General features: G+C 39.5%; 1 protein-coding gene across 2 annotated transcripts in view; it reads left to right on the forward strand.

Moving 5' to 3' along the window:
* The first annotated feature begins 1,698 nt into the window (after positions 1-1,698).
* LOC126707333 (high affinity sulfate transporter 2-like) overlaps positions 1,699-23,128 on the forward strand; it is a 53,231-nt gene continuing 31,801 nt past the window's right edge. Inside the window, exons 1-2 of one of the 2 annotated variants that reach the window (XM_050406937.1) lie at positions 1,699-1,962; positions 2,071-2,178. In XM_050406937.1, coding sequence (XP_050262894.1) covers positions 2,112-2,178 — 67 coding nt within the window. In that variant the 5' untranslated portion in view covers positions 1,699-1,962; positions 2,071-2,111. Of the gene's footprint in view, positions 1,963-2,070; positions 2,312-23,128 lie in introns of both variants that reach the window. The other variant, XM_050406938.1, reaches the window with a different exon arrangement.

Below are 23,128 nucleotides of genomic sequence, written 5' to 3' on the forward strand. Positions count from 1 at the left end.
AAGAGGAAATAAATATGTGAATTGTTTAGATATTTTTGAGTTGGTGATGATGTGATATTTTTAATGAGTTCCAGTTATTTTGGTGGACCACCTTATCACATTGCAAGGATTGTATATTCACCATCTATAGGTGACATGCTCCCGTTGTGTTTAGATGAGGTTGTTGAATCTAGGTTTTTCTACTCTCCTTGGTTTTTTTAGTAAATGTTATGTAGCACAAGTATAAGTGTTTGTGAAATATGGGAAGGCAAGGATTGAAGTTCAAGTTTCCAAGAGGGAGTTTTACACACATATGCACTTGGATATTATGCTAGAATAGAAATCTCTATCTTGTATTAAAAAAAAAAAAAATTCACTATTTGTTATTTTGGATTTTTTTTTTTCATCCACTACTTAAAGACAATGACTATTTTGATATGATAAAAAAGAGTTAATAATTAAGACATATTTGGAAGTTACCACTACTTTTTTTTTTGATAAGAAGTTACCACGACTTAAAAGTTAAAAGTTTTTTGTCTAACCATTTTGTCAAATACTCCCTTCTTTATCTTTTTTGGAAATAAGTTATTTTTTAGCTTTTTATCACAAATTTAACTTAAAAATTACTAAAAATTATATCTTTTGATAAATATTATAAAAGTAAATTACCAAAAACTACGAGTACCCAAACAGGCAAAATAACTAATGACTTAAATTTAGCTATCAAAATAACAAATTTTGATCAATAAGTTTCTACTCCTATCCCTATCAAAATAACAAATGACCCAAATTTAAGAGGTGTATATTAGATTTTATTCATACGATAACTAAATTTTTTATTTATTTTTTTTAAAGAATATATCATTCATTCCATGTAGTTTTTTTTTTTTTTTTTTTGTGCTTATAACTCGATTATTTAAAAATCAAGTTTTTCATTAAAACTTGATTTTTAGAAAATATAGTTTAAAACATAAGTACTTTTTCTAAATAAATTTAAAACATGAGCATTTTACTACATGTTTTGCGCGAAAGGGGTATATCCTCATTTTGTTCTATGCTATCTACTTAATAATGAATTCTTCTACTTGTTTTATGGAGAGAGCAGAGATTCAACGCTTTTAGGTTCGATGAATCTAGACGTAATTTGTTTTCCTCTCTTTCATTTTTGACGTTGTTTATTGGTTTCATAAAAATAAAATATTACATTTTTTATTGAGCTGAATATATGTGAATACAGCACTGATACGGAAGCGCACGATATGAATACGTCTTTCGAGTTTGGTTGTTTCATTATATTAAAGTTTAATAGCTTAGTTTATTCACTATATATATAAATTTGAGGTCTTGTGGCTATTTGACTTTTTTATACTTTCTGCTTACAACTATTTCTGGATTGGTTTTGAGAGTTTTGACAATGATGAAATCCATCACCGTCATACTTGTCATTTTAGACTGTGAAAGGCCAAGTTGGACTTTCAATTTCAAACAAGAAAAATAATAAAGCAGAGGCCAACTTGGACAGAGTCTACATTGAGAGAAATTCCCTAGAGCATATTCATTTGATGCAAGTGGAAACCTGGATTGAGCTAAGTAAAAGTAGAGATAGAGATACGAGTTAGAAATTTGTCTCATAAAAAATGAGAACTGAGTTTTAAGTTATCTTCAACAACAACAACAACCAAAAAAAAAAAAAAAAATACAGAGAGGAGAAATGAGAACTGATATAAAAAAAAAACTTTCTTTTATACTGCTTCACGCAAACGAGTGAGTTTTAAATAAAGAAGAAAAAAAAATGTTATCCACCCAAAGTAGTATTGTAGAAAAAGAGAAAAGACTGAACTAATACTCACAACGTAATGCTATATGTGGGAGAATTATTTATAGACCAAAAAGCTTAGGCTTGCCTATATATATAAGCAAAACTTCCCTGTATCTTGTACTTCCATCTTCATCTATCGGCCTAACTCAGCCTTACTTTCCATAGTTAGTAACCAACTGACTTGTTACAATTTGCTTCTGTTGAATAAAATCATTTTTAGCAGTATTTTATAAGTTCTAATCAATTTTCTCTGCCCCATTGTTTTAATACAGGTTTGATATACATATACTAGAGCTAACTAGTTTCTGGCTCTATGAGTGGGCGTGTTACTCAGGAAATGGAGATCGGGAGCGAACATTCATCGCGACGCCATCCACAACCTTCTTCTCATATTCATAAGGTGGAAAGGCCTCCTCAGCAAAATCTTCTCACTGAATTTCGAACTGTTATCAAGGAAACTTTTTTCCACGATGAACCCTTAAAAGCTTTTCGGGGCCAAAAAGGTCATACAAGGTTTTTTCTTGTACTCCAAGCTATTTTCCCGATTCTTGAATGGGCAAGAAACTACAATCTGAAAAAGTTCAGAGGTGACTTGATTGCTGGACTCACCATAGCTAGCCTGTGTGTCCCTCAGGTGAGTGAAAAATATTTCCATAAAACAAAATAAGCTTAGCTAAATATATATATATATATATATATTAATTTTCAGTTTCCATTTCTAATGATTCTCAAATATTTTCCCTACTAGGATATTGCATATGCAAAGCTAGCAAATCTTGATCCCCAATATGGGTTATGTGAGTTTCGTTGTTTCTCATAAACATCCTCGGTTTTTTTTTTTTGCTACAATATGTTCTACTTTATTAATCAATAATTAATGTTGTTGGTTGTTGATTTTCTCTAGACTCTAGCTTTGTTCCACCTCTTATTTATGCCTTCATGGGTAGCTCCAGAGATATTGCCATAGGACCAGTGGCCGTGGTGTCTCTTTTGATTGGAACTATGGCGCAGAATGAGATTGATCCACAGAAAAATGCTCTTGCTTATAGGCGTCTTGTATTCACTGCTACCTTTTTTGCTGGAGTCACTCAATTCGCACTTGGATTTTTCAGGTATATTATTCTTTTATTAGCTGTTGTTCTTTGACAATTCAGTTATAGACTTTTTACTTTTTTAGATAGCTGTATCAAGTGGAAAATGCTAAAAGTACTACATATTTGACTTTAATAGCTATAATTGGTAGATTTTAACATTCATTTAATGGTTAAATTACTTTTTGTTATAAAATAAAATTTGTAATCTCCCTAACATTAAATTGATGGTTTGACCCTTGCTTGCAGATTGGGTTTCTTAATTGACTTTCTGTCTCATGCTGCCATTGTTGGATTCATGGCTGGGGCTGCCATTACCATAGGCCTTCAACAGCTCAAAGGTCTTCTTGGTATAACAAACTTCACAAAGAAGACTGACATTATTTCAGTGATGCATTCAGTTTTTGGATCAGTACATCATGGGGTATAATTTGTAATGTTATTTTATTTTATTTTATTTTTTTCTCTTCATCAAATGATGTCAATGTTTATTATGGGTCTGAAAATCCCATGAGTTAGTGTGAATGACTTTCTAACTTGTTGTACAGTGGAACTGGCAGACCATAGTAATTGGGTTGTCATTCTTGGCCTGCCTTTTGCTCACCAAGTAAATCGTAAGTATCCTATTTCTAATAAAAATACCATGTTTCACTCTTAATGTTTCGCTTTATACTCTCTCAACTATAAGGATTTTTTTTTTTTAAATTTTCATTTTATCTACTTCATAAAGAAAAATAAAAAATAGAAATTCTTTGGTGGAATATAAACTAGAATACTATGTGGGTAGAGGATTTTTATTCTTCAATTCCTATGTTACCTAAATTAAATCATTTTCATTGTTATGGACTTTTTCTTTGATATTGGCACAGGCCAAAAAATACCCCAAATTATTTTGGGTATCTGCTATTGCTCCATTGACCTCTGTCATAGTAGCCACATTCTGTGTATATATTACTCGTGCTGATAAGGAAGGTGTAGCAATTGTAAGTACTCTTAATTTTATCATTTTGATTTTGTGTTTAGCTTGCCACAAAAAGGATTTGGCAAGCTCACATTGCGGTTTCTTTTACCGTGTCAGGTGAAATATATAAAAAAGGGCATAAACCCATCATCTGCTCATGAAATCTATTGGACTGGAGATTTACTTCTCAAAGGTTTTAAGATCGGTGTGGTTGCTGGTTTAATAGCATTGACGGTAAGCTAATTTCTTTACAATCATTAAGAGAACTCAGCCTAATAATACTCTCCAATATTAAAGCCAAATCTGTTGGATTCTAGGAAGCTATAGCGATTGCTAGAACATTTGCTGCTGTGAAGGACTACAATGTGGATGGGAACAAAGAAATGGTGGCAATGGGAACTATGAACATTGTTGGCTCCATGACATCTTGTTATGTAGCTACAGGTGTGTAAAAATGTGCTCAAATTGAAATTATATATTTCTGAGCTTCTAAATTTTAATCACAGATTAATTTCTTTCAACATTTTATTAATCATCTTCGTTGCGTGCATGCAGGATCATTCTCTCGCTCTGCAGTAAATTTCATGGCTGGCTGCAACACAGCAGTTGCCAACATTGTGATGTCTTGTGTTGTTCTTCTAACGTTGGAACTCATTACACCATTGTTTAAGTACACCCCAAATGCTGTACTTGCTTCTATCATCATTGCAGCGGTGTTTCCCCTAGTTGACATTCCAGCTGCGATGCTACTATGGAAGGTTGATAAATTCGATTTTCTTGCTTGTATGGGAGCCTTCTTTGGTGTGGTCTTTAAAAGTGTGGAGATAGGCCTTTTAATTGCGGTATGTAAGAGCTCAGCAAAAGTTTTGTGTTTTGAATAAAAATACTCAATCCCATTTTTGAGTGTTTCATCTTTTGATTTTCTCACTGAAAACTCTTACCTTTTGTTATGGTAGGTAGCTATATCCTTTGCCAAAATCCTCCTACAGGTTACAAGGCCACGAACTGCAGTACTTGGGAATCTCCCAGGGACTCTTGTTTACAGGAATGTGGAGCAATATTCTACTGCAAAAACTGTTTCTGGAATTATGATTATTCGAGTTGATTCTGCTATCTACTTTTCAAACTCCAACTATATTAAGGAGAGGTATTTTTAGACTCTCTATGACAGACTAACGGCCCAGTATATATATATATATTTTTGCCGAATTAAAATTGTTTAGATTAAGGGTTTTTTTTTTTTTTTTTTTTTTTTTTACCCCTTCAATTTAACATAAAGAAGATCAATTGGAGGGCATGGCCCCCTACCGTCCGAAAAAAAGATTTTACCTTTCCACTACATGCAATCCAAACATAAGATATTACCTCCTCCTGCCCACATGTGAGCATAAAATCATAGATTTTGCACATAAATAAACAATTACCTAGGCATGTAGGGCTTTTGTGTAAGTTATGATCCCCGGACTTTTTCATGGAAGTTTTGTGATAATTTCCACATATAATAAGGAATACTTTTTGCAAACATAAGAACCTCCAAAGTCATAGAAAGGGAAAAAATGGCCTATTTTTGTTCAATAGACTACAATGAAAAAATTGAAAGTAAGAACTCTAGTCCAGTAGACAATTGTTAAATCCAATTTTTGCAGGATTTTGAGATGGCTAAGCAATGAAGATGAAGATTTGAAGATAAACAGTGGGCCCAGAATCAAATATCTCGTCGTTGAAATGTCACGTAAGCAATTTGTTTAGTCATGGTCCTTATGGATTCAGTTCTAATACTTACTAGAGGAATATATTCATATGATTCACAATATTGCAGCTGTTACTGATATTGATACCAGTGGTATCCATTCCTTCGAAGAGTTACATAAGACACTTCAGAACAGAGATGTTAAGGTAAGATTAATTTAAACTTAGAAATTATGTGCCTATTATTTGCTTTCTCAACTATGTGTAGATATATCTTGATATTTGTCTAGGATTTTTACAGTTTCATATATTATATGTTCGCTAATTAGCATTAATTTACACCCAATGCATTTTCTTTATCAACATAGAATACTCCAAGTTGAAGCATTAATTATCTAAATTTTGTTAGACAAGTAAACCTAGCTACCTAACATGTATAACACGTTTCACCAAAATTAAATTTCCTTATAATCTAATAAATTTCAAATATATGTAACTACCTAGCTGGTTATGGCAACCAATTCATATTTCTTCTAAATAATCCTAAATAAACTTCTTTGATGAAAACCATACCCCATTTAAACACTTTAATTGTAGGGTTTGTTTATTTTCTTTATTTTTTTTTTCTACATACTAGACTATAATTCTACTCATTAACAGAAATGCCAAGAATAATGTAGCTCGATTAAGTTATATGTTATCATTTTATGAGAAGAATTAGGATTTGAATTTCACTCATTAGTGTGAAGTTATTAAAGGACCATAAGTATTAGTGACAATAATTTGATCATGGTTTTGTAACAGCTTGTTTTAGCAAACCCCGGGGCAATCGTGACCGAAAAGCTGCATGCATCAGAGTTTACAAAAAAGATTGGTGAAGACATGATCTTTCTCACAGTTGCAGATGCTATTGAAACACTGTCGCCGAGAATTAAAGAACTGCCATAATATATATTACGAGCGAGGGTGTTGTGAAAGAATGCAAATAGTTAGTTAAGGTGTGAAGCTGGGGTGTTTAAATTGTGAAATAGTGTGGAGTGTTTGATAGTTGTCATAGCTGTTTGCAAATTTATTTTCAGTTCTGGGGAGCCCTAATCTTTTTAAGTAGAATGGCCAATATAACGTAGGTTGTTGGGCATCTTGTTTCTTTTGTCTTTTGCTTTTTTCATCCACTCATTTTCTTTTCAATGAACTCTGACTCTCTGAGTTTCTTTGTACTTATTTTGTAATTCCTTTCATTTGAATCAATTTTGTTCAGGTTTTATTTCGTAGAGTGGATAGAAGATCGAGGGAAAAAGAGGATAAATTAAAGTGTATAAAGTTTATCATTTTAAAGGTTTGAGAAAAAGGTGCAGAGAAAACAACCAATCTTATATAAATTATTATTAATGTATTTGTAATATAATAAAGTAAAGGAATAAGATTGCTAAATCATCTATATAAGACTTTTCTCTCTTATTTACTAACATTTTAGAAAGATCAGAAATGATGGTCCGAATAAAATATAATCATTTTTCACTTTTTTTCCCCCTTCTTCCACTATACTCTACCAAATAAGGGATCATGTTTATCAATCTATTGTCTATTTTCTCTATACCCATTTTATGCTCTCACTTCTCTGCCCAACCAAATGCACTGTTAGTATTTTGCATCTTGATGATTTTCTCCCCTATTCACCTGGAAGGCAATGATGCTCATCTATAGACAACGATCCCCATCTATTCTATTTTATATATAGGTTATTTGCTCTTACATTTCTTGTATGTATGATATAGTACTGTTAGCCCATCCCATAAAATCAAATAAAGAAAATTACTTCTTCTCAACAATAATTAAAAAAAAAAAAAAAATTACAAGCACAAAAGAGAAGAGAAATAGAGATTTTTGCGGTCAGCAAGATTATTTATCCAAAGTGCATATGGTCTCATCAAAATTCAATAATTAATAGGGATTTGGTAATAAATATAAATTCTATTGACTAATCTCTAAGAAACAAAAGACGATTGTTCATGTGCTAATCTCTAATAAATCGTAAATGAAATTTCCTAGAATATTTTAATTATCAGAATAAGTTCACAAATTTCAATATTCTAGTAGTCACACGCACCACCCCAACAATAGTCCAAACTTCTCATCAAAAAAAAAAAAAAAAAAAGATAGTCCAAACTTGTTACAAGTAACCAAAATCCAAACTAAACTAGATTAAGCATAAAAACAAGTAAAACAAATAAATAAACTATTTATATAATAAAACTCATAGGTTTGGAAATTGTTTGTCAGTTCAATTAAAAAATTGGCATATGATTTGCAATGAATTCCAAAAACTTTAAAATAAATATAAATATATATATATATATATATATATATATATATATGTGTGTGTATATATGTATCATTTGGCTTGAAACTCTACACATATCCAATCAATTTTGATATACATAATAATTTTTATTAATATGATCATGCTATATTTAATTTTCAGAATGTATTTTCCAATCAATTCTGGTGATAAGCCCTAGAATAAAAACTAGTCTCTTGGCCAATGTATAGCCCCATTGGTAGGTCCAAAGAAGGTATAATTAATTTCGGATTTGTATTTAATTTAATTTCATTCCATATCCTAGAAGAATCATATATCATAATTTCATATATATAGTTCAAACAAATATTTCCATCAAATCATTAGTTTCCTTCACAAAATTTACACGTGCTTGATCCAAACCGGCCTTGAAGAAAATAGAAACTTTCTAAATAGCCAATTGAGTCAAATAAATTTATAGGAGTAATATTTTAATAAGCAATAAATCAACATAGATAAAATTATTAAATTACATATAGAAAAAAAATAACAAATGAATATTGAATAAATAAAAATTGAATTTTTAAACATAATATAGCGAGCCAACAATCTTTACTTACATCAATCGATGTATACTCAAAAGCTCTTGCCAGTCCTCAAGAACACTCCAACATAACCTAAATCTCATTGTAATAAATTCAATTACTCCATGAACCTCCAGTTTTCATAATTTCATATTTGAGAAATATTTCACTTTTGGCTAATGCGGATGTCTTTTGTGGTTTTGGCTTATTCTTTTCTTGGACACCTATTTAATATTTATAAGATTTTCTTTTTCTTCGAATAAATTGGTTTTGTGCACGTGTACCAAATATTGAGTTTTATGGTCAAACTCACATTCGTTTGAAGTGAGCTCATTCTTGTATTTATGAGCAATTATGTACCTCCATTGATATATTAATATATGGGTCTAGTATGAACTTGTATCTTATTTATAACACACGTGTACGTATCCTGTCTCATCTCGAACATTTAGGTCCAGATCAATTTTACTTTGGACTTTTATTTTTGCTATTTTTTCAAGATATTATGAGCATTTATGATTTATTTCTGCACATTGAATTTAGCTTTCTTTGTAAGCTTAGTTATTATTTTATTGTTATCTAACTAACTTAGTGGCTTGCTTTACACACCATCAAAACACCTAATTTTCATTAGAACTAATTACTCTCTCTCTCTCTCTCTCTCTCTCTCTCTCTCTCTCTGAACAATAACACTGTTCTTTTCTTCTCTTGAAAGTGTTACTCATCGATCTCCCACGTATTTTCTCTTGTGTGAATAGTATTCTACCATATCTATTGTAAAGGAAAGGCAAATTAAAAGGTTTCCTTTGAAACCTTGTGTGTGGAAGTGACTCCAATACGAAAGTCAATACTATAGTCCAATCTTAGGATGCTATTTAGTGCTGAGAACCAATTACACCAAATTTTTATTTTGGGTTGTACAATAAGGACAACGTTTTTCCATGATTCCATACAACATTTCCTAAACTTCTCTTTTTATTTTTTATTTTTATGTTCTTACGTACTAATTATTTGGTTTACACTTGTCTAATCAAAACTTGTTTATTTGTGAAACTATTTTCAGCATAAATTAATGTGAGTTTTGAAGTTCAAAACCATACATACAAATAAGAATGGGTATTACATTATCTTAACAATAACCCCCACGCATCAAAGATACTTCACACGTCGATATCTATGCTGAAAAATCAAAGCATTCAAAAATAAATAATAATGCTACAATCGTAAATTATTTTACAATATTTTAACAAATTATTAACATGACAAATTCTTACATTTCTCATTTAGGCTATACTACTAACATCACTTTTTCTATTTATTAATAATCACATACAACATTAGCAATTTGAAACGAAAAAGTTTGGAAATTTAACATTTTTAAAATAAATAAATAAAGAATTCCCCCATACGGTGTACTATACACGGTTTCATACGTACATGTAAAATGTTAATAAACAAATAAATAAATTTAGAACAAACTATTACAAAGTAATAACAAATACAACAGATAAATTGCCCAGACCCTGAGAACTATTAACATGTAATTTTTTTTTTTTAAATGAAAATATTAGTCCTTGTTCCTCATATTCTGAGCCCTTATTCTACTACCCCTTGACCCCTCCTTTTGAGCCATACGACGATTTGACCTACTTTTCAATCCATTAATTTGTTCTTGCCACCTAGTTCTTGCAACATCCACATCCATCTGCAATGTTGACCCATAATTATTTCTCAGCCCCAACAATTCACAATCATACTCTTTGCGCAACATAGGATCTGACAGAGTCTTGTATGCAGCATTCAGTTGAACAAACATTATGGTCGACTCTTCCTTCATGGGAGGTGGACAAACATCAGGGTGATATCGAAGAGCCTGCTTCTGTATGCTTTCTTTATCTCGTTGATGTTTGCGTTGTTTGGACTCAAAGAAAGGAGCTCATAGAAATTGGTTGAATTATTTTCACTACCAATAACTTTGGTGGCTCTGCAGGAAACACCATTGACAAGCACACGAGGCCGTCGTTGTTTAATGGGAAGTGAAAGAGAGAGCAATGAATTGACACTGGTTTGGCTTGAACTTAGCAAAAAAGCCATGACTTTTAAAAAGCAAAAGCTTGAAAGAAAGAGGAATATATGTCATTGATGTCGATCCTTATATATAGGGAGCAGTCTATTGGGCTTGCGGTTTTAGTCTCTTTATTTATTAAAGGAAATGAAAGTATAATGAATGTGCACGACGTGAAAGCATTGACTTGGCTCTTGAAGTTGCCATGGAGATTGAAATAGTGGTGAAGTTGGTAATTATGAAGCTAAACGCGTTTTCTCCTTGGTAAGCATCGAATCGATTGGTTGTTATCGTGGTGTGCGGCCTCCAAGTGTTTTGATTCAATTTATTTTACGCTTTTTTTTATTATTTTTATATCAATTAATCATGTTTACAAAAGAATATATAAAACAATAATAATTAAATATCTAGTGTTGGTAAAACATCATACACCTCTCCTTCACATCAAACTCACAATTTTATAACAAGGATATTAAAAATATTGTATTTTACGTATTCGTTGATATGTTAGATAATTTATTAATAATTAACCATTAAGATCATTGTGGGAAAAAAAAAAGTTCTCTAACACTTAATTATTGAAATGAAAACTGCTCTTTTGTATGGGTATATATTTTGAAGCTATTAGTTTTAGAATAAATCAATTTCTTTAATATGTCCAGTCATTTTAGTTACTAGTTTTACTTCTTACTTCGTGAAACCTATATCAATACGATTATTTTATGTTAAAATTAATAAAAAGAAGATGTAAAAGCAAGGAAAGAGAGATAGGACACGAGAATATATATAATGACATGGCTTGACTTGATGGCCTACATCTACGATATAGAAGATATAGAAGTTTTAGATGGGTACATGTTTATAAAGAACCCTAGTAGAGTATATATAGATGCTACAAGGTCTCAGGTTAGGTGTTTCACAAAAAATATAAAGTCTAGGGTTAGGTGTAGTTTCTAGTTTATACTAAATCAGGCCACTTGGGCCATTACACATAATAAACATAAACCAATATAAATATGATCTTTAAGATTTTATTTAAGTAAAACTTAAATACAATTCCTTACTTACAATACATTAAGTTTCTCAATTAAATTCAAAGATATAGTTGCATAGAATTTAATTTTCATTTGAGAAAAAAAAACAATATTTGTGCTTCATTAGCCAATATAAACATTTCTTTGAATTTAATTGAGGATCCTAATGAATTGTACCTAATTAGTTCCGCTTTATAATTGCTTAATAATAATATGATGTGATTGCACATATGACAACCAAAATTTTAATTAAATGTTAGTGTAAAAAAAATTTCGATAAATCTTTCTAACAAATTATTTATATTCTCTTTATTTTCTTCATTTTCTTTCCTTGTTGCCATTCCAATCCCCACCCTACATAAATGAAAAGGATGTATAGAAGCTTTTTTTTTTTTTTTTTTTTAATATTTGATAGTAGAGGTGGGGGGATTTAAACTCTCAATGTACTCGATGGAAACACCAGAATGTGTTAGTTAAACTATAAAGCTCTTCACAACTTATTTTAAGAATATAATTGTGGGGCCCGGCCCAAAATAATGGGCTAATTAAACTACGGGCCCATCCGAAGAAGAATCCTGTCCGAGGAGAAGTCAAACATTATTTAAGCCCAATTGCGGTAAAAGAAACCTGTCCGAGGAGTAACTCCTCCTCGGACATTACGAAGTCCGGATCAAGAGCTCGCCCCAACCATTGCAGTTCATCCTCCAAGCATATAAAAAAGAATAAAACCCAAAATATCTCATGGAAAGCTGCCACCACCACATTAAATGTGTCACAACCACCCTCTTGGCCGCATTAATGAGGAAAAGACCCCTGAACAGTGCTACCTTGACCACTGCAACTCACAAGGGAGTGATAAGGGTGTCTGATAGGACAGGTGCTCAAGTGGGGGCTTAGATGATCAACAAGTGTAAGGTTCAGATAAGAATGAGAGACCTATATAATGTAGTGGAGTCCCTCAAAGAGAGGGACAAAAAAATTTATGATCTGTGCCCAGGAAATAGAATCTTCTATTAGACATCCATTCTTGTGTTTTTTGTTTCTACAATAACATTGTCCATGCATTAGACCGACTAAGTTCACTGAGACTAAGTTCTTTGACCCATCCTCTACAAAGATTTATTGTGTGTTGCGCCTTGGGCCAAGGCCTGATCAGTAGGATTTGGACCAGGAAAATCGTGCAACTACAATTGGCGCCGTCTGTGGGAAGAACTAGGGTATCAGCTAGCACAACAGTCGAGCATGGCAGAACTCGGTCCACACCAGGAGAATCCTCACCAGGCTAACTCCCAACAGACACAACCCGTTGAGTCCCAAAGGCAAAATAACCCTGCCAACCCAGGCGGCAGAGGGAATCGTGAGGGAAGTGTGCATACTATCCGGACGAGCCAGAGTCACACTCAGACAGGTAGTCACGTGTCCCAGAGGCGAAATAGTCATCAGGCCATACGGCGAGAGATAGATGACCTGAAAAGGAAGTTGCGACGTGTGCAGCGAAAACGATCTCCCTCTGGCTCAGACGAGTTCTCTAATGCGGAGGATGCGAGTTATCGACGGAGGTCGAGGACCCCCCCAAGTGAAACCTTTTCTTACGAAAGGGAACCATGCCCTGTACGGAAATATGAGAGCCCATCCAGCAAGGGTTCGGGAAACGATGCTATGAAGAGGGCGCTAGACCAGGTTTCAAGGTCACCCTTCATGTATAGAATCGAAGGGGCTAAGCTGCCTCGACGCTTCAACCAACCGGTGTTCGCCATCTATAACAGCCGAGCAGACCCGATAGAGCACGTGAGTCAGTTTAACCAAAAAATGGCGATCTACTCACAGAATGAAGCCCTAATGTGCAAAATCTTCCCATCCAGCTTGGGATCAATGGCGATGAAGTGGTTCAACAGCCTGAAGACCAATTCCATAGGCTCATACAAGCAGCTCATTCAGGCCTTCTGCTCCTGCTTTATTACAAACACCAGAGTCCCTCGACCCCTCAGTTCGCTATTGTCCTTATCCATGCACGAAGGAGAGACCCTGAAAGCATATTCAGATAGATATTGGGAGGTGTATAACGAGTTAGATGACAACCATGATGATGTTGCTATCAGCACATTCAAAAGCGGTCTCCCCACCGAGCATGGCTTAAGGAAATCCCTCACTGGTAAACCGGTTGCCAACGTTCATCAGTTGATGGATAGGATCGACAAGTACAAAAGGGTAAAGGAAGATCAGCTGCAAGGAAGGGGAAAGGAGAAGATCACTCCTCCCAAAGCAAATGATTTTAGGTCGGAACGTTACAACCATAGCCAGCTGAGGAGAGATTTTTCGCGACAGGCTGGACAGAGCAACCCGCAGACAGTGAATGCCGTATTCAAGGAGCCAGTACAACAGGTGCTGGAGAAAGTAAGGCACGAGCCCTATTTCAGATAGCCGAGAAAGATGGCTGGAGACCCTTCCAAACGTAACTAGAACCTGTATTGCCACTATCATCAGGACCATGGGCATACCACTGAAGATTGCAGGAATCTATGGAATCACCTAGATTAGTTGGTCCGAGAAGGGAAGTTACGTCACCTTCTGCACCCCTCGAGCGGCCATCCCGGTTAAGTAATACAAGAGTCTCGAAAGGATGTGTCCTTAAAACCCCTCACCGGAACGATACATGTCATCCTCGCCGCACCAGGAAGAACTGGGCCACCCCTCCCCAAGGTACTGGCTGTTGATCGGCTCCCCTCCGAGGACAGGCAAAGGGAACCCAAAAGGTCAAAAAAGGGAAGCTCTTTGATATTGGGATTCTCGGACGAGGATAAGAGAGGAACTATTCAACCTCACGACAATGCCTTAGTGGTTACGTTAAGAATTGGAGGCTTCGATGTGAAAAGGGTGTTGGTAGACTCAGGAAGTGCGGTAGAGATAATGTATCCTGATCTATACAAGGGGCTGAACCTGAAGCCGGAAGATTTGGCAGCTTATGACTCCCCCCTTCTCAGCTTCGAAGGAAAGATTGTTACGCCAAAGGGGCAGATCCGACTACCCATACAGACTGGGTTAGAGGTGGTGGAGGTAAATTTTGTCGTGGTTGACGCTTACTCACCCTACACCGCGATAGTTGCCAAGCCATGGATCCACGCCCTAGAAGCCGTATCCTTCACACTCCACCAAAAAGTAAAATACCCATCTAGAGGACAAGTAGAAGAGATCCGAGGAGATCAGGCCATGGCCAGGCAGTGTATGGTGGCCGCTATCTTACATCGGCCCCATGCTGAGTCCTCGGCCCCTAAAAGCTTATAGCAACCAGTCGCCTCGGCAGGGCAAGGCGATGGACTAGCCGAGGAGATAAGGTGTGAAAGTTTAGATAAATTCGCTGTCAACAGTGACCCGGAGAAGTTTTTTCAGGTCGGCTCTGAGTTGCCTTCTCAAGAAAAAGAGGAACTGGTCAGATTTCTCAGAGGAAATGTTGATGTGTTTGCATGGGACGCCTACGACGCCCCGGGAGTTGATCCTAGCCTTATTTGTCACCACCTGAACGTTAACCCCTCTTCCACTCCGAAGAAGCAGCCACCCCAACGCCCCTCAAAGGAACATGCTAGTGCCGTAAGAGACGAGGTGGCAAAACTGAAAAAAGCGGGGGCTATCAAAGAGGTATTTTACCCCGAATGGTTGGCAAACACGGTGGTGGTAAGGAAGAAGACAGGGAAGTGGAGAGTCTGCGTGGACTTCACGGACCTGAACAAGGCGTGCCCAAAGGACCCATTTCCCTTACCCAGAATCGATCGATTGGTGGACGCAACCGTGGGTCACCCTCGAATGAGTTTCCTGGACGCCTTCCAGGGCTATCACTAGATACCCCTCGCGTTAGAAGACCAGGAGAAGATAACTTTCATGACGCCCGTCGGAAACTATCACTATAAGGTGATGCCGTTTGGATTGAAGAACGCGGGGTCAACCTACCAAAGGATGATGACCAGGATGTTCGAGCCACAGCTGGGCAAAATCATTGAGGTCTACATAGATGATATGGTCGTAAAGAGTAAAGTGGTGTCCGAGCACGTGAAAGACCTTGAAACAATCTTTGCTGTCCTAAGGGAGCACAAGCTGCGGCTCAATGCTTCCAAATGTTCATTTGGGGTCGGGTCTGGGAAATTCTTGGGGTAGATGGTAACCCACAGGGGAATAGAAGTAAGTCCCGATCAGATCAAAGAGGTATTTTACCCCGAATGGTTGGCAAACACGGTGGTGGTAAGGAAGAAGACAGGGAAGTGGAGAGTCTGCGTGGATTTCACGGACCTGAACAAGGCGTGCCCAAAGGACCCATTTCCCTTACCCAGAATCGATCGATTGGTGGACGCAACCGTGGGTCACCCTCGAATGAGTTTCCTGGACGCCTTCCAGGGCTATCACTAGATACCCCTCGCGTTAGAAGACCAGGAGAAGATAGCTTTCATGACGCCCGTCGGAAACTATCACTATAAGGTGATGCCGTTTGGATTGAAGAACGCGGGGTCAACCTACCAAAGGATGATGACCAGGATGTTCGAGCCACAGCTGGGCAAAATCATTGAGGTCTACATAGATGATATGGTCGTAAAGAGTAAAGTGGTGTCCGAGCACGTGAAAGACCTTGAAACAATCTTTGCTGTCCTAAGGGAGCACAAGCTGCGGCTCAATGCTTCCAAATGTTCATTTGGGGTCGGGTCTGGGAAATTCTTGGGGTAGATGGTAACCCACAGGGGAATAGAAGTAAGTCCCGATCAGATCAAAGCAATTAACAGCCTGCATGCTCCTTGGAATCCGAAAGAAGTGCAGAAGCTCACAGGCATGATCGTAGCGTTAAACAGGTTCATATCACGATCAGCAGATCGATGTCGACCTTTCTACCTCTTGATAAATAAGTGGAAAGGGTTTGAATAGTCGGAGGATTGTGTTCGGGCCTTCCAGCAGCTTAAGGAATACCTATCACGACCACCCATCATGTCCAGCCCCGAGGCAGACGAGGTACTGTTTGCATACGTCGCTCTAGCCCCCCATGCTGTCAGCCTGGTATTGATACGGGATGATAATGGGGTGCAGCGACCAGTTTACTATGTGAGCAAGTCATTACATGAGGCTGAGGTGCGATACCTACCCTTGGAAAAAGCAATTATGGCGATAGTGCACGCCACGCGGAAGCTCCCTCACTACTTTCAGGCGCATACGGTCATCGTTCTAACTCAGCTCCCCCTTCGAGCGGTGCTTCGAAGCGCCAACTACACAGGAAGGATCGCCATGTGGAGTGCGCTTTTAGGGGCCTTTGATATTAAATATATGCCCAGATCCTCCGTCAAAGGTCAGGTCCTCGCAGACTTGGTCGCGGAGTTTGCTGAACCCTTTATAGAAACAATAACCGAGAAGAAAGACATGGATGGAAAATCGGTTGGTACAATTTCAGCAGGGGGGACCTTGCATTGGAAGGTCTACGTGGATGGCGCGGCCAACCAGAGAGGATCTGGAGTTGGGATAGTTTTAATATCACTGGACGGTGCTGCCATTGAAAAATCATTGAGGCTCGGGTTCTCAGCTACGAACAATGAAGCCGAATACGAAGCCTTACTTTAAGGGATGACGATGGTTCAAAGATTGGGCGGAAGAGTAATAGAAGCATTCTCGGACTCCAGGTTGGTCGTCGGCCAAGTGATGGGTGAGCTGGAAGCCAGAGATGCTAGGATGCAAGAGTATCTAGGACAAGTTAAACGCTTACAGACGAGTTTTGAATCCTTCAATCTGACACACATTTCCAGGAGTGTAAACACCCATACAGACTCGCTGGCCACTCTTGCCACGTCCTCGGCGCATAATCTACCGTGAATGATCCTTGTCGAAGATCTAGTCCAAGCAAGTCCCATTAGAAGAAACCCGGCCCAGGTCCATCAGATCAGAAAGAGCCCCAGCTGGATGGATCCCATAAAGAACTTCCTCCAAGACGACATCCTACCAGAGGGAAAGTTGGAGGCCGAGAAGGTACGGAGGAATGCTCCTCGGTTCTGGCTATCGGAGGACTATAAGCTATATCGGCGCTCCTACTCTGGGCCATACCTACTCTGCATACATCCAGAAGAGTCTGAGTCTCTACTTGAAGAGTTACACGAGGGGATTTGTGGAAGTCACACTGGAGGAAGGTCGCTAGCACACAGGGCACTCACCCAAGGATACTGGTGGCCGAACATGCAAAGAGAGGCCCAAGAGTACGCCAAGAAGTGTGATCAGTGCCAGAGATTCACCCCGAATATCCACCAACCCGGAGGAGTCCTCAACCCCCTCTCTAGCCCCTGGCCGTTTGCACAATGGGGTCTTGATATTGTCGGTCCCTTCCCCAAAGTTGCGGGAAACAAGCGATACATAATAGTTGGAACCGATTACTTCACCAAATGGGTGGAGGCTGAACCTTTGGCCAACATTAGGGACGTGGATGCCCAGAAATTCATCTGGAAGAACATTATTACCCGCTTCGGAACTCCACACACACTCATCTCGGACAACGGTCTCCAGTTTAACAGCAAGAACTTTAGGGAGTATTGCCGCGAGTTTGGGATCATTAACCGATACTCCACTCCCGCCTACCCCCAGGGAAATGGGCAGGTCGAGGCCGTGAACAAGGTCATAGTGAGCGGACTGAAGAAAAGACTGGATGAGGCAAAGGGGAGATGGGTAGAAGAGCTCCCACACGTCTTATGGACCTATCGGACAACGCCGCGACGGTCAACCGGTGAAACCCCTTTTTCGATGACTTATGAGGCTGAGGTCGTGCTCCCAATCGAGAACAACTTTCCCACACTGAGGTCTAGCTCATTCACCCCAAACAGTAACGACGAGTTATTGGGAAGAAGTCTAGACCTAGCCAAGGAAAGAAGGGAAAAAGTAACGATCCATATGGCCTATTATCATCAGAAGCTAAGACAAGGATATGATGCCAATGTTAAACTGCGACCTTTAAGTCCGGGCGATCTCGTAATGAGAAAAATTCTCGGCAGCGCAAAAAACCCCTCTTAGGGCAAGCTGGGGCCCAATTGGGAAGGACCGTATCGCATCACATCCGTGGCCGGGATAAGCGCTTATTATCTAGAAGATCTGGATGAAAAAACTGTACCTCGACCATGGAATGTAAATAACCTAAGAAGATACTAATATTAATGAAAATGGCTTTGCCCATGTTTTGTTTCGTGATTATCCTGTGCCCATCGGTCTATTTACAACTATTCATAGTTTTAAACAGAACCTAAGTCCTACATGGCTCCTCGGACCACAGACTTAGGGGAAATTATTACTTATGGCAACTATTCATAGTTTTAAACAGAACCTAAGTCCTGCATGGCTTCTCGGACCACAGACTTAGGGGAAATTATTACTTATGACAACTATTCATAGTTTTAAACAGAACCTAAGTCCTGCATGGCTCCTCGGACCACAGACTCAGGGGAAATTATTATTTATGACAATTTATTCCTAGTTTTAAATAGAACCTAAGTCCTGCATGGCTCCTCGGACCACAGACTTAGGGGAAATTATTACTTATGACAACTATTCATAGTTTTAAACAGAACCTAAGTCCTGTATGGCTCCTCGGACCACAGACTCAGGGGAAATTATTACTTATGACAATTTATTCATAATTTTAAACAGAACCTAAGTCCTGCATAGCTCCTCGGACCACAGACTTAGGGGAAATTATTACTTATGACAATTTATCCAAGTTTTAAACAAAACCTAAGTCCTGCATGGCTCCTCGGACCACAGACTTAGGGGAAATTATTACTTATGACAACTATTCATAGTTTTAAACAGAACCTAAGTCCTGCATGGCTCCTCGGACCACAGACTCAGGGGAAATTATTACTTATGACAATTTATCCAAGTTTTAAACAGAACCTAAGTCCTGCATGGCTCCTCGGACCACAGACTTAGGGGAAATTATTACTTATGGCAACTATTCATAGTTTTAAACAGAACCTAAGTCCTGCATGGCTCCTCGGACCACAGACTTAGGGGAAATTATTACTTATGACAGTTTGGGAAATTATTACCTAAGGGAAATCATTTTAAGGCGTGCGTGCAGTCTAGCACCATTGCAACCCTCATTCAAATTCGCTGCACAGCATCCTTTTTATCTCGACCGCTTATATTTGTTTATGTCATTGCAAACGTTAAAAAAAAAAAAAAAAAAAAAAAAGGAGTGGTACTAGCATACATCCATAAAAAGCAAAACAAACATTCTATATTAATATTCTGAGGTCAATACAAAGAGAGGTCCTTACAAAAGAACACAAAAACAGGACGACTCTCATTAAAAAAAAAGGGGGAATACAAAAATTAAAAGCCTAAAAGCTAAACCTTGACAGGAGGATCTTTCTTCTGCTCTGGCTGAGGAGGAGGAGCCTCAGTGGTAGAGTCCATGGCAGGATCCTTCACTTTATCAAGCATAGGGACGGCATCAGGCACCGCCAAGTCCTGCTCAGAAGCTGCTTGGACGCCATCAGGATTCTCTCGGATCTCCTGAGGGTAGAAGACGTTCTCAGGCAGTCTCAGCGCCGAATCCGCAGGAATTCCTGCAGCATCAAGGGCGTGAGCCCATGAAATGCTGCAGTATTCCCTACACACCTCGGGAATCTCCTCGGATAGCCTGGCCTCCGTTTCCTGGACCCCGAGCTGATGATGAGCTTTCTTTTCAGCCTCTGCGGCCTCTCGGATCAGCTGGGCCTCTTCTTTAACCCGCCTCATCTCATCCTGAGCTTTCTGCAGAGCGGCCTTGAGATCCAGTACATTCTGCTGCTCAGTAGCAAGACTGGTTTCAGTTACGTACAATTTCCGGCGCTGATCCTCCGCTTGGGTCTCAGCATTCTTCAAGCCAGCCTCCGCGCTCTTGCACTGTTTCTCCGACTCTTTGAACTTCTCCATTAGTTCAAAGATTTCTTGCTTGAGGGACCCCACGGTCTTCTCCACCTCAGCCTGGGATTGAACCTCAGCTTCAGCCAAGTTGCGGTTGCTACAGCAAAACTCCTCAGCCACAAACACCTGCTGGGTGATCTGCCAACAAAACAAAACTAGAGTGAGGACAGAATGCAACAATATTGATGGCTTAACAAAGGGTGCAAGAATGACTTACCATCGCAAGGTCCCTCTTAAGGGACAGAAAAAGCTCGGGTTGGGAGAACCGCCTGTAAGCCTCCATATCCTGAGGAAGGAGCACTGGCTGCTCCAGGGCCTCAGCTATGTAGCCCGCTCTGCCCCTGTTGTACTCGCGAACAGAGGCAGTATAGGGGATAGCAACCCCGTCTAACTCCATCTTCGGACTCCATGCACGTGGATTGACGCGCACCTCAGCCCGATTCTCCTCATCCCGGCTCTCCGTGGAGTTGGCCCTCTTACTCCTCTGACCCCGAGTGGCCTTTTGCTGCTTGGCCGGGTAGGGGACCACTTCACCCTCCTCAGGGGTGTCAGCCGGCCTCTTCTTTTTTAGGTCAGGGTTAACCTTGAGGCCAGGGTCAGAAGGAACTTGAGGGGCGATTGGAGGAGGGTCCTGGGTTTGTACCTTGGCAGGTGCCTTTGAGGACTGACCCTTTCCTCGGCTGGACATCAGTTCTCACAAAGACTTCCCCTTACCAGCCATATCGCTTGCTTCCTCGTCTGAAGAATCGTCCGAGCAAGTTATAATGATTGGACCGCCAGCCACGGAGTTGTGATCTTGCTCTCCTTCAAGGTCCGAGAGCTCAACTACGGGGGCTTTGTTAACCTCCTCCTTGAAATAAAACTCGTCTATTTCCTCCTCAAGGGAAAGACGAGAGGATTCGGCCTCTTCCTCAGCTGGCGCGGCAACTTCAAAATCTTCTGGAGGCGGTTGCATGACCGGTGGAGGATCCCGGACTCCAGGTAGCACGACTGGTTTAAGATCTACTCGGGCCAAACACCCAGGCTTGGACACGTCAATCCTAGCTAACCGGGGGCTACCAACTCTAATGGCGTGGCCAACGGGTTGGAAGGCACGGGTAAGTGGTTGATAGCCCAAAACCAAATGACACGCACGCAGCTGCCCGTCCTCGTGGACGTAAATTTCTGACCTTAAGAGATAATTTAGGGCCGGAACGTTCACGTGGCTCAGTTTGGGAGCAACCAAAGCTTTATCTGCAATACAGCCGAGAAGAAAATTAGAATTAAACTAAAAGATCTATGATAAGCGGAAAAGAGAGTAAGTCCGAGGAGCTAAGCCCCTCCCCTAAAGGATTGGGCCTAAAGGTGCCGCACCTGGGGTTCCTGCCTGAGTAGGACAATGAAGGCCATCACTCCATTCTCCTGAGGCAATGAGGAAATCATCCTTCATAGTCTTATTGGATATGGGGAGACAAAAGATTAGCCTAACCATCTCGGATCAAGATTTAAGGTAATACCCTCCATTCTCGACGTAGTGGCACTCGTACATGCATACCACGTCATGCCAAGTCAGACCCAGACCCATTCGCTCGTTCAAGACGTCTATGCAGCCTAATACCTTGAACATGTTTGGAGCGCACTGGTGTGGCGTCAACCTATGGTGGAATAAGTAGTCCCGGGTAATCCTACGCATGGGGAGCGTCATTCCCCCTTGAATAAAGGCAATCATGGGAATGACTACTACACCCACTCCTCTATCTAACAGTACTCCTTCTGAGGGACAGTACCGCAGAACCACCCCCGACAGGATATGGTATTTTGCCCTAAAAGCCTCCATGGCAGCCTGAGTGTCTACTAGTTTTTTGAATCTACCCATTTAAGCTGAACTGGAGGAATGGAAATAAAGACCGAGGAGAAAAACAAAATCCGAGGAGGAAATCGAAGCGACGGAGCGAACAGAACTTACAGATATCTTCTCAAATGACCGGTGAGGTGATCGGAAATCTCTTCTGTGGAGGGCGCTTCGCAGAGACGATTATGAAGATTTGAAGGAAGGAGGTGCTCAAGGATTTCTGGGCGCTGGAGTTCTCTGGAGCTCTCTGTTCTGATGTACGAATAAAAAAGAAAAAAATGAGCCTCTCAGGCGCTTTATATAGCAGGAAGAGGAGAGAGAAAACCCTTCCCGCTCACGAATTCAAGGAGCAATGCTGGCCGCTTGTTCCACATCTCGCCGTTGGATGAAGGAGACATAAAGCTGTCTGGAGTAAATGGCCGCGCCTCGTAACTTGTGGCGCGTCAAAAGTAACTGCCCACGCGCGCGGACCAAGAGGTCATCCGTTCCATCCCTCATAAATGTCAAAACCCCGCTTTTCTCCTCGGAGGGAGATCAAAACCGGAGTTTTGAAGGGCTATTGTGGGGCCCGGCCCAAAATAATGGGCTAATTAAACTACGGGCCCGTCCGAAGAAGAATCCTGTCCGAGGAGAAGTCAAACATTATTTAAGCCCAATTGCAGTAAAAGAAACCTGTCCGAAGAGTAACTCCTCCTCGGACATTACGAAGTCCGGATTAAGAGCTCGCCCCAACCATTGCAGTTCATCCTCCAAGCATATAAAAAAGAATAAAACCCAAAATATCTCATGGAAAGCTGCCGCCACCACATTAAATGTGTCACAACCACCCTCTTGGTCGCATTAATGAGGAAAAGACCCCTGAACAG

This window comes from Quercus robur, chromosome 11 (genome assembly GCF_932294415.1).
Source record: "Quercus robur chromosome 11, dhQueRobu3.1, whole genome shotgun sequence".
In the NCBI taxonomy this organism is placed as follows: Eukaryota; Viridiplantae; Streptophyta; class Magnoliopsida; order Fagales; family Fagaceae; genus Quercus; species Quercus robur.